General features: G+C 53.6%; 1 protein-coding gene across 1 annotated transcript in view; it reads left to right on the top strand.

The window, feature by feature from the left end:
* The first annotated feature begins 1,237 nt into the window (after window positions 1-1,237).
* Window positions 1,238-11,188, top strand: part of Fam92b (family with sequence similarity 92 member B) — a 12,484-nt gene continuing 2,533 nt past the window's right edge. The window contains exons 1-8 of the mRNA XM_005345766.2: window positions 1,238-1,361; window positions 3,595-3,829; window positions 5,634-5,702; window positions 5,787-5,888; window position 6,244; window positions 8,231-8,340; window positions 9,341-9,454; window positions 10,480-10,581. Of these exons, the coding sequence (XP_005345823.1) occupies window positions 1,342-1,361; window positions 3,595-3,829; window positions 5,634-5,702; window positions 5,787-5,888; window position 6,244; window positions 8,231-8,340; window positions 9,341-9,454; window positions 10,480-10,581 (753 nt within the window). The 5' untranslated portion in view covers window positions 1,238-1,341. The remainder of the gene's footprint in view (window positions 1,362-3,594; window positions 3,830-5,633; window positions 5,703-5,786; window positions 5,889-6,243; window positions 6,245-8,230; window positions 8,341-9,340; window positions 9,455-10,479; window positions 10,582-11,188) is intronic.

The following is an 11,188-nucleotide window of genomic DNA, read 5'->3' as shown; positions in this document are numbered from 1 at the left end:
GCCCAGCAAGAGGCCCATAGTGGAAGGAGTAGAACAGGGCTTGGGGCTGTGGGCACCACAACCTGATATTACCCAGAGAGAAAAACCACAGAGCCCCTGTGGACAGTAAGGGCTGTGACAGCCCCAAACAGAAGTCATAGTACCTTAAAGAACATGCAGAGATTTGCCTGTATGCTGTCTGAGGGGACCTGCCCTCCCCCCTCTCCGAGAAGGGGAACATAACACAGGTGCCTCTGAGACCGACACACAGGGATGCTCCTGAGGGCCAGCTGCACGGGCACCAAGCTCCCAGTGCCCTGCCCACCCTACCTCTTTACCACAGTGCCAGGGGCTCCGTCTCCCTAATTAGGTAATAGTCTAGATTCAAGAGAGGTCATGTGATTTGCTTCAGGTCACACAACAAAGGTGGGGTGTGGGATTTGAACGTGGTGCAGCTGACCTTAAAGTCCTTGTCTTAATAAGTGTTTGAAAGCAAATACCAGCATGGCAAGAGCTGGACCGCACAAAAAGCCTACCCAGTGTGATAGTCACTCCAGGGAGCTATCAGCATCCCGCCTGCTATCTCTGCCTCCACCGCCAGGCCTGGGCATGACTCCGGCAGCTTTGCATCTTTTGCGAAATGCCAGGCTGTGACACATAGACTTCTCACCATGAGTAAAATACACCTGGGGTGGTGGGGGTTTCAGTGCTCTGACACTGGGGTCACATTTGCTAACTCTCTCCGTGGGAGCCGCACACTCAGGGAGACCCAGGACCACGTGATATGCTAAGCGCCGCTCTGAGCTACTGCCCTTCACTCCTCATTCACAGGCAAGTCCTCTGCCCACCCCGCCCCCGCTGCCCCCTCCTTTACTACTTCTCCACCTCACCCTTGACAACAACACCAGCTCCTAGGCCCCGCCCACCTGGCCCTCTGCCTTGGGTCCCACATATTGTGCCAGGACCCGGGGTAAAGTCCCAGGCAAGCTGCCTTCAGGGCTCTCCCTGTTCTCCTGGTGAACACAGGCTCTTGGAACCCCAAGAAGTTCCTTATTTGAAAGCATGTGGAGTCTCTCTACTACCCTCCCCCCCACACCCCGCCCCATTTCAGAGTGCAGTTAAGCCCAAAGCAAGCCCTCCTCACCCCACAGGGGAGGCCCTGGTTGCCCGGCAACTAGCAGGGCTCCTCCCAGGGCTTGCCTGGGATGGCCCGTTGCCTGGCAACCAGGCAGCAGAGTCCCTCGAGCCTAGCCAGACCACACAGCTGGGCCCAGCCTTGGCTGACTTCTCTCTGCCTAGGGAACCCCCCCGGGACCTTGTTCTTATTCCCCAAGATCAAGGCGGCAATTGCCTCTGTCCACAATGAATGTCGTCCTCTCCAGGTGAGCAGCCTGCGCTGCTGGGAGGGAATTGCTGGCGGGATCGCGAACCCCGCCATCCCTTCCAGGTGGAGGGAGAATAGAGCTTGGAGCACAGAGGTTTCCAGGATCCAGTCTGCCTGCCTCGCCTTTGCTGCCTGGAGACCTGGTACAGCCACTCACGGGTCTGTTCCCTGCTTCCCACTAGTGCCTCCTAGAAAGCCCCTGACAACTCAGGTCCCAGACCTCGCCCTCGGGTACCCTGCCCACTGCTCTGCCTCATGCCCCAGGCTCACTGTCATCTGCCCTCTCTGATTGACTTTGAGTCTCCCTATGGCTCAGAGGCCGGGTGCCCTGAATGCACCGAGGGTACTCCTTACAAGTTGGCTTCCCAGTCTCACCCCAAGGGGCCTGCTTCCCAGAGCCTGGGACCTGCATGTCTAACCTGTGTGTGAGTGATGCTGCCTTGGGGTCCGGCCTGCTGTGTGTCCTTGGACGGAATGCTTTGCCTCTCTGGAACTCAGTTTACTTGATTTAAAAGCAACGTGTTCTAGGGGAGTGTGACCAGAGCATTTGTAAACTACAAAGTTAAGGCTCATTAGGACATGGGGTTCCTCACAGGTCTGGGGGGCCCAGGAGGGGCTCGGGTTTTAGAAAGCGAGAACTGCAAAGGACAGCAACAGCCTGGGACTGGGAGGGGGGATGTGGGGGGAGCCTAAGGAGGCCAACACCGCAGCAGGCCCCCGAACTCTAGGAAGGCTGAGTTCCTGTGTTATCACTGAGCACTGGGTGTGGGTAGGTTACACGGAAGGGGACAGGGACGGACAGGGATGGGTCATGGGAAAGGTGGCATGAGCCCTGTGTGTCAGGGAGGTCGAGGGTATGGAATGCAGTGGTCAGCAGTCTGCACGGTGCTCCACAGAGGAACTCAGGGCTGGTGGGGCGGGAGGAGGGACCAACCAGGGAAAATGGGAGAGCGAGGGCCCAAATACTCTCCAGGTAGCTTGGTGGGGACATGGCACCGTGCATGTCACACCTGAGCATGCCGCACCCAGTGGGAGTCATCACGGCTGTCTACAGCGATGACCCCCTATTGGAGCATCCCTGGTACCAAATGGACTGCAAGGATCGAGAGACTGGGAAGGAGAGAGGGTGTGCAAAACAGTCCTCTTAAAAATAAGTTGTGTATTTGTGTGTCTATAACATGTCTGTGGCTGGCTCTGTGTGCCTGTGCACACTTGTGCAGAGCCCAGAGGAGGACGCTTGGTGTCTGTCCCTCTCCACCTTATTCCCTTCAGACAGTCTCTCACTGAACCAGGTACTAGGCTGGCAGACAGCAAATCAGTCATCCTCCTGTCTCCATGCCCCATAATATTGCAGTTACATACAGGTGCATGTGGTGTCACTCTTGACTTTTTTTTTTTTTTTGAGAGAGAGAGAGAGAGAGAGAATAATGTGTGTATGTTTTGTTTTTGAGACAGTTTCTCTGTGTAGTCCTGGGTGTTCTGAAAGTCTCTATGGAGGCCAGGCTGACCTCAGACTCACAGAGATTTGCCTCCCCAGTGCTGGAATTAAAGGCATGCATGACCATGCCAGTTATGTATGTGTGTATACAAGTGTGGATTTGTACACATGAGCGTAGGTGCCCATGGAGGCCAGCAGAGGGCATCAGATCCCCTAGAGTTGAAGTTACAGGTGGTTATGAATCTCGGTTTTTCTATAAGCAATAGGCATGCTTAACCACTGAGCCATCTCTCTAGCCCCTCTAACTGGGAATCTGGACTTAGGTCTTCGGTGGTGTTTTTTTTTTTTTTTCCCACTGAACCATTTTTCCAGGCCTCAAACTATCTTTTAGTCTCAAATAGATTCTCCCAAAGGTCACTCATTGAACCCAAAGCTTCTCAAAAGGGAGGAAGAGTGGACAGTATGGGGAGAGCCCATGGGAGTGGAGAGGGTTGGAGGAGGAGCCTCTGCAGTTGAGACAGTGGTGTGTACGAGAGTGTGGGGTGCTGCACCCCTTTTCAGGCCCCAGGGACAAAGGCCCCACCTGAGTCCTATCTACTGCTGCTTGGTCATGGGGCATAGGCAGGACTTATCTTCTGCCTCAATGAGCCCAAGGATTATTACTTAGAATTGCCCAGGGACCAAGTGCTTGGGAATCAGATGCTTGGGTGGTGCCTGCCACACTGGAGAGGTGGGTACCGTGACTCCAGGGACTGTGACCTTGTCTGCACTTGGTTTCCTCACCCCCATCCAGGGACAGTCAGGTGAAGGCCATGGAGAACACTGTGACCAACGCTGAGAAGTATTTCGGTCAGTTTTGCTCGCTGCTGGCCTCCTACACGCGCAAGACAGCCCGGCTGCGTGACAAGGCCGACCAGCTGGTGAAGCAGCTCATGGATTTTGCCAACACTGAGAACCCGGAGCTTCGGGCTACCATGCGAGACTTTGCTGAGGACCTGGCCAAAGTGCAGGATTACAGGCAGGCAGAGGTGAGCATGGCAGCCTGGGTCAGAAGGGAGAGATGGAACATTCTCTCCCATCAGGAACACACTGGTGACAGGGTGGAGAGCTAGAAAGCTTCAATGTGCTGGACAATGACCATTCCTGTCAAGGGGACCTGGAAGCCTATCGGGGACCCCATGAGGGCCATAGATTCCTGGGTGTAGGGAGAAGATGAATGAGACAGTGGTGGTGTGATGTCTTTTCAGAAACATCCTGTATGGTTGGCAGAGAAGAAGACATGGGAACGCTGTGGCTGAGATTTACAAAGAGGTCCACAGAGCACAGGCTGGGTGACAGACAGCTCTTTCTATACCCACAGATAGTCCGGCAGGTGCAACCTCTTGGGATACAGGGTAACTGTACTTGAAAGAGGCTGCTGTGCTTCTCTGATGGTACATGGGGATGCCACATGGTCACTGGGTGGCTGCCTATGCCCACTGTCCTTTTGGAGGGGACAAGGTCACTCTGTAGTCTAGTCTGGCCTGGAACTCAAGGCCAGCCTCCTTCCTCAGCCTCCTATGTGCCAGGGTTATGGGTGTGAGGCACCCTTCCCTTCTCTAACCAGTGGGAAAATGGAAGCTTCTAGCTCCGTTCTGGGCAACTGAGTGCCAACCAGCATCCCCACCCAGCTGCAGGCCTCTGGCTTCCTCTCTGCCTTCCATGCTGAGAGCTGGCACTAAGCCTAAGAAAGAGCTCACACAGACACCCAAGAAGGACATTACATTTTTAAAGCGTTTAGGACATCAAAGGGGCAGAGAAAGGAATTGCAACCGAGCTTTCTGAAAGGAAGGGGTCGGTCTGTCCTTTTCATGATTCTTTACCAGGACACTGTCCCTCTCAAGGGTCCAGGGCACTGGAAAGGAATGGCCTAGTGGCACTCCACTCACTCCTGTTTCTTTGGCGCGTCTGATCCCCAAGACGCTAGGAGCCATGACAGGAAGGCAGGCCTCTCTGTCTTGCCCAGATACTGGCCCTCCACAGGCCTTGACCCTGGACTCCTCTGCTGCTGCTGAAGCCTCAAGACTCAGAGCAGCACCACCTCAGGGTCCTGTGGGCACTGTGGCTGTATTAGCTTGTCATTGCTTCAGTCAAACACCCTACAGAACTACCTAAGGCAGGAAGGGTTTTGTAACATGAGGGGGCCTTGCTTGTTGGGGTTTCTGTCCTGCCCTGTTCCCACAGCCGTTTAGCCCCAAAGAATCACACAGAAGTCTACATTAAATATAAAGTGATTGGCCCATTATCTCAGGCTTCTTATTAGCCCTTGTAGTTTATATTAACCCATTATTCTTATCTATGTTAGCCACATGGCTCAGTACCTTTTTCAGTGGATCAGGTCACATCCTGCTTCTTCAGTGGTCTGGGCAGGACTGGGAGGAGTCAGCTTCCTTCTTCCCAGAATTCTCCTGTTCTCATTTCTCCGCCTCTACTTCCTGTCTGGCTACTGGCCAATCAGCATTTATTTAAAATGTAATCGACAGAATACAGAATTGCCCCCCACCAGGGTTTATTCTGGCACACGTGACGGGGAAGTCATGGTGGTTATGATGAGGCAATTAGTCACAAGTTCTGTGCCTGCTGTTATCCTCCCAGGCTCTGCAAGGGTCCCACTAACCTGCTGAGATAGTCTGGGGCACAGTCACTATCCCAGCACACAGCTGGGGATGCTGGCTTAGTGGGAAAAAGCTCATGGCAGGGCCAGGCCAGGCCCTCGCCATTCCTGGGGGTGCAGGTATCTAGTCATAGAGCTGTCTTCTCTGTTTTTCTTACGCTGTCCCATGTGCTCTGCAGGTTGAGAGGCTGGAGGCCAAGGTCATCAGCCCCCTGAAGCTCTATGGAGCCCAGATAAAGCAGACCCAGGTGAGTTGGGTGCACTTCAAGGTGTGCAGGAGTGGGGCCTGGCCCCTTGGGATCCCTAGAAAACGGCCCTCTTTTTCTGTGTAGGCAGATATCAAGAAATGTAAACGTGTCCAAAATAATGAGATCAAGCAACTGGAAAAGCTGGAGAAATTAAGGCAGAAGTCACCCTCAGATCGACAAATGATTGTATCCTTCCTCCTGCTAGGCAGGGTGGCCATTCCACACAGTGCACTGGAGGGATTGGGAACCTGGGGCTGCCAAGGGGGTACTGTAGTCAGAGACTGTTCGTTCATTTCCTGGCTACCCAGGCCTGAAATAATCACACAGAAACTATACTAATTACAACACTTCTTGGCTGTTGCCTGTGGTTTCTCTCCTGCCTGGTTCCCACAGTCGCTAGGTTCCAAAGAAATCACACAGAAAGCCTGCATTAGTTATAAACTGATTGGCCCATTAGCTCAGGCTTCTTATCAGCTCTTACAACTTATAATAACCCATTATTCTTATCTATGTTAGCCACATGGCTTGGTACCTTCTTCAGTGTCTGGGCAGGACTGCGGATGGAGCTTCCTGCTTCCCAGAATTCTCCTGTTCTCATTCCCCCACCTCTACTTCCTGTCTCGTTGTCTTGCCTATACTTCCTACCTGGCTACTGGCCAATCAGCATTTATTTAGAACATAATTGACAGAATACAGAATTGTCCCACACCACTTGGCCAATAACTTAGACTTTTTATTAACCAACTCTTACATCTTAAATTAACTCACCCCTATTATTTTATATTTTACCACAAGGTTCATGACTTACTGGTAAGATTTCAGGGCATCTGTCTCCTTCCGTAGCTATACGGCATCTCTTTGCCTCTCTGCCTACTTTCTCTCTAAATCTCTGTTTGGGTTTCCTGCCTGGCTTTATTCTGCACTGCCATAGGCCCAAAGCAGCTTCTCTATTAACCAATGGTATTAAAACATATTCATAGCATACAGAGGGGAATCCCACATCAGGGTACCTACCTAACCTGCAGGCCACCTGGCTTCATCTGAAACCTTAACAGCCCCCCTCAGTCCCAGGTGAGTATTGTGCATTCCATTTCCACCTGGGCAGGCAGCATCTCCGCATCTCATACAGGTAACAAAGACTTCATGGAAGGGTGGGTGAGACTTAACCAGTGAGGCCAGTGCCCACGGGGCTCAGCACAGCAAGGTGAGGCAAAGGGGAGGGTGGTTGCTGAGGGTCAGGAGGTCTGAGCTCTGTCAAGCAAGCCACCCAGTCATGGGGTCACCTGCATCCTGATCACAAGGTAGCCACTGCCAGCCCCAGCCCTACTACCCAAGCAAACTCAGGCAAGCTTGGGTATGAATGCCAGTCTCAGTGAGATGATACTAACGCCTCTCCATGGTACCAGCCTGCCTGTGAGCTGGGTGCAGGACTCTAGAGGGCTAGTCATCTCTGTCCTGCTTGTCACTGTGAAAGCAGCCTCATTGGGTGTCACCATGACAGATGCTCTCTCTCTCTCTCTCTCTCTCTCTCTCTCTCTCTCTCTCTCTCTCTCTTTCTCTCTCTTCATAGATCAGGGGTTAGAATCGACCGAGGGGCTCTCTGGCCTCATCATGAGTAGGCAGGCTGTGCCTCTGGGAACCTAGGGATTGGCCCCACCTCTTCCAGCATCTAGGCCACAGTCCCACTGGGCCTCTTGTCCCCTCCCCACACTTTTCCTATGCAGTCACACCTTCCCCCAGTTCCCCTCCAGCTCACTCCTGGGCTTTATCAGAGAATTCGGGATCACTATGCATCTCAGGTCAGATAAATAAGCAGCCACAGGCTACTGCAGCCTTGTCTGGTGACCTGTGCACAGGACACAGGGTTTAGGAGGTGGACATCTCTAGATGTCCACTCTATAACCTGGGGAGCACCACACCTGAAGTGAGGGGCTCAGGCATGGCCTTCAGCTTAGAGCAAGCACCTGGCTTGTATCCTAGGCCCTGCCAGTGCCCCTACCTCCTGGTCACCCATCTGTTTAGATCCCTGCTCCTTTCCCTTACTGGGGACCAGACCCTAGCTCCATTACACAAACATGGAAGCTCCATTGAGTAATGCTCAGACCAGCAAGTACCTGTCTTGGAATGATGGTTGTTGCTGTCAGTGCTGGAGCTGGCTGTGAGGCTCTCCGGTCCCCCCACATGCTGAACATGGGCTCCCCTGTGGAGCAGCTCCCACCTTTTACCATCCAATTCTCCCAACTTTGCAAGCACGTCTCATAACTGCCTCCTGGCTGGCAAGAAAATTTGAGCCCAGAGAAGTTAAGTGACTTGTCTGAGGTGACACAGCTAAGCAGCAGGTCTGTCCAGCCCCAGTGAACACCCTTTCACCATGTCTGTCTGACTATTCCTTCAATGACCCAGTTAACAAGAGACCACCCAAGGCGGGAGAAAGTGCCCCACAGGAGATGGTAGGACTGAGAACGACCCAGAATAGTATCTCGGGGCCAGGCTCACCCTGTGACACTTCCTACTCCTGTGTCCCCGAGCCCAGGCGGAGACCAGTGCACAGAGGGCCTCTGTGGACACCAACCGCTCTACCCACCACCTGGCAGAGACAGTGGATGCCTTCCAGGAGCAGAAGCTGAAGGACCTCCGGGTAGGCAGTGGCAGCCTTGTGTGAGTGTGTGCACGCAAGTGAGCGGGTGTGAATTCCTGTGTTTGAGAGTAGGCACACACGCACTGTGTGACAACACAGCCCTCAGAGGTCAGGGCTCTGGGGAGAGTTGATCCTAGCTGCAGGGGCAGCCTGTCTGCTTGGGGTAGGATACTGAGGCACAGCTCTGTCCCCATTGTCCCCTCCTGCGCCTGCTCTTCTTTCCCAAGTGTGTCCACCTAGCTCCTCCTTGAAGCTCTAAAAGCCCTTTTAGGAAGCAGCCATGTTGGGGTGCTGTGAGGCAGGCAGGGTCTCTTTTCTCTCCACCAGAACCCCCACCCGCCCAGCATCATGGGATACTAGGTCAAGTTCCACTTGCTCTCACAGGACTAACTAACCACGGATGTCCCTGTCTGCCTCGCCATCCACTCCTCTCTTTTCCACCCTTAAACCTCAGGAACCCCTTGACAGACAGTTCTGATCTGTCAGGCTTGGCATTCACACCCTTGGCTCACCTTGTCCCAGGCTCAAAGAACAGCCCCTCCCAAGGCAGCAATCTGGGCCCTTCCAGCCTCCTACACAGTCACCCCTACCCAAAGCTAAGGCTCAGGTTCCTTCCTACCCCAGGGACTTAGCACATGCTGTGCCCTGGGTCAGGCCTCTGTCTTGGGTTTACCCCTTTTACCTCTGGGGTACAGAATATCAGCTAGACCCTCAGACCATCAGGGCCTGGGTAGTTGCGGGTACTTGGGAAGTATTTGTGGAGTGAATGAGTGAGTATATAAATGAATGAAGCCGGGAACTGGTGTCTCGATTAGGAAGCTTTCCAAAAGCCGGCACTGTTAGTGCGGTGTGAAAGGGACTTGGCACCAGTGGGGTCTTCTTGCCTCTAGGTAGAGAGCTGTCCCCCCCCCCCCATTTAAAAAGACTCAGGGATGTTGCTCGGCATCCACAGTGTGACCCTGTGTGGCGCTGCTACCCTGACCAGGCTTCTCTCTCGCAGAGAATCTTCTCTGACTTTGTGACCATCGAGATGGTCTTCCACGCAAAGGCAGTGGAGGTGTATTCCAGTGCTTTCAGGACCCTGGAGAGCTACGACCTGGAGCGAGACCTGCAGGTGGGTCCCTGGGCTTGACTGCTTTTGTGGGTTTCTATCTAGCCTAAGGGTTTGCTCTGATGAGCTACTTCAAACAGCTGGTCTGGATGCCACCCCGTTGTGGACTTTTCTCCTGGTCACCTGGAATGTCACCTGCTCAGCATCACAGGGCTGTTCAGTACTGAAGAGAGACAGCTGGGACAAAAGCTTTCTGTGGCTGGCACTCAGCTCTCAGCTCAAAGCGCTGACTGTCCCCAGCCGTGCTGATTAGATTCGCAGCAAGCTTTATCTGCAGAGCTCAGGTCCCCGAACCAACGCTGTGAGCCAATCATCTGTCCCTGTATCTTGTGGCTTTGGGTCACAGTCTGGAGCTGGGCTATTCCAAAGACGTCTTTCTGTGTGGGCAGATGTTGATGGGAGGTAGCTGTTCTCTGGACACAGGGAAAGGGTAAAGGTGCCTTAGGAGGCAGTGTGGGGGTCCAATGGGTGTGGAGCTTCGTGACTGAGCCAGGAGTCCACAAAGCCCATAGCCTGGGGTCAAGAGGAAATCATTCTGTGTGTTCCTGCCAGGATGGTACAGATGACCCACTAAGGCTGTCACTCAAGAACAGAATGGGAGATGGAAGATCCATCAAAGGGTTGTTACATAAGCTTTAAAACCACACAGAAGGCTACAGAAGAACCCCAGGTTTTCCAAAGCTTCATTCGTCTTTATGGCCCATGATAGCCTCAATCATGATCCTCCTGTCTCGGCCTCCTCAGGGATAGGATTTCAGGCATATGGCCCGAGTCCCAGCTCTACAATATTCTTTGAGGGGTGGAGAGCAATGGCTAACCAGTGCTTTCTCTGTGTAACCTGGTGCCTTTGGCCTCAGTTTGTCCATCTGTTTGATGGGATTAGAGCACCCCCTTAGGGGGCTGCTGTAGGGTCTATAAAAGAGCAAACAGGAAGTGCCCAGAGAGGCTTCATAGCTTCCTATCTTTGCTTCCTACTCCACTCCTGTGCTTTCAAACTGGATCCATTCACCCTGGTCTTTCCTTGGCAGGACTTCAGAGCTAAGATGCATGGAATTTATGGGCACAGTGAAGCTCGGCCACCCACAGACACCAGCCCCTCTCCATCTCTCCCTTGGCCTCTGGTCAGCCAGGTGAGCACTTACATATCATGGGAGTCAATCCAGGACAAAGTGAAGAAGCCAGGGGAGTGGATGGATGGCTGACAGCTGGTGCAGTGGGGACACTGCTGGGGTGGGATTGTTCGTGTCTGCCTGCGTGGGCCACCACTCCAGAGGTCTGGCAGGACAGGGTCTGACCTGATCCCACCTGGGCCAGATTCAGAACTTCTCAGATGTTAGGAATAAGGCACACACGGCAAATATCATCTGATGGTTCAGGATGGCTCGCCGTCGCTAGCCTTAGGCCAACAACCTCGGGGAGATTGGCAGGGTCTGCAAGAAGGAAGTGGACAGGGCAGGCATGGTCCTAGAGTCACAGTGAAGAGAGGTGGCCACTGTGAGGGGGTGGACACTATGAGGGAAGGGGACACTATGAGGGAGGTGGACACTGTGAGGGGGTGAACACTGTGAGAGAGGGGGATACAGTGAGGGGGTGGACACTGTGAGGGAGGGGGACACTGTGAGGGAGGGGGATACAGTGAGGGGGTGGACACTGTGAGGGAGGGGGACACTGTGAGGGAGGTGGACACTGTGAGGGGTGGTCACTGTGAGGGAGGTGGACACTGTGAGGGAGGGGGAC

This window comes from Microtus ochrogaster, chromosome 4 (assembly GCF_000317375.1).
Source record: "Microtus ochrogaster isolate Prairie Vole_2 chromosome 4, MicOch1.0, whole genome shotgun sequence".
Lineage (NCBI taxonomy): Eukaryota > Metazoa > Chordata > Mammalia > Rodentia > Cricetidae > Microtus > Microtus ochrogaster.
This window is presented reverse-complemented; position numbering and strand designations above follow the sequence as displayed.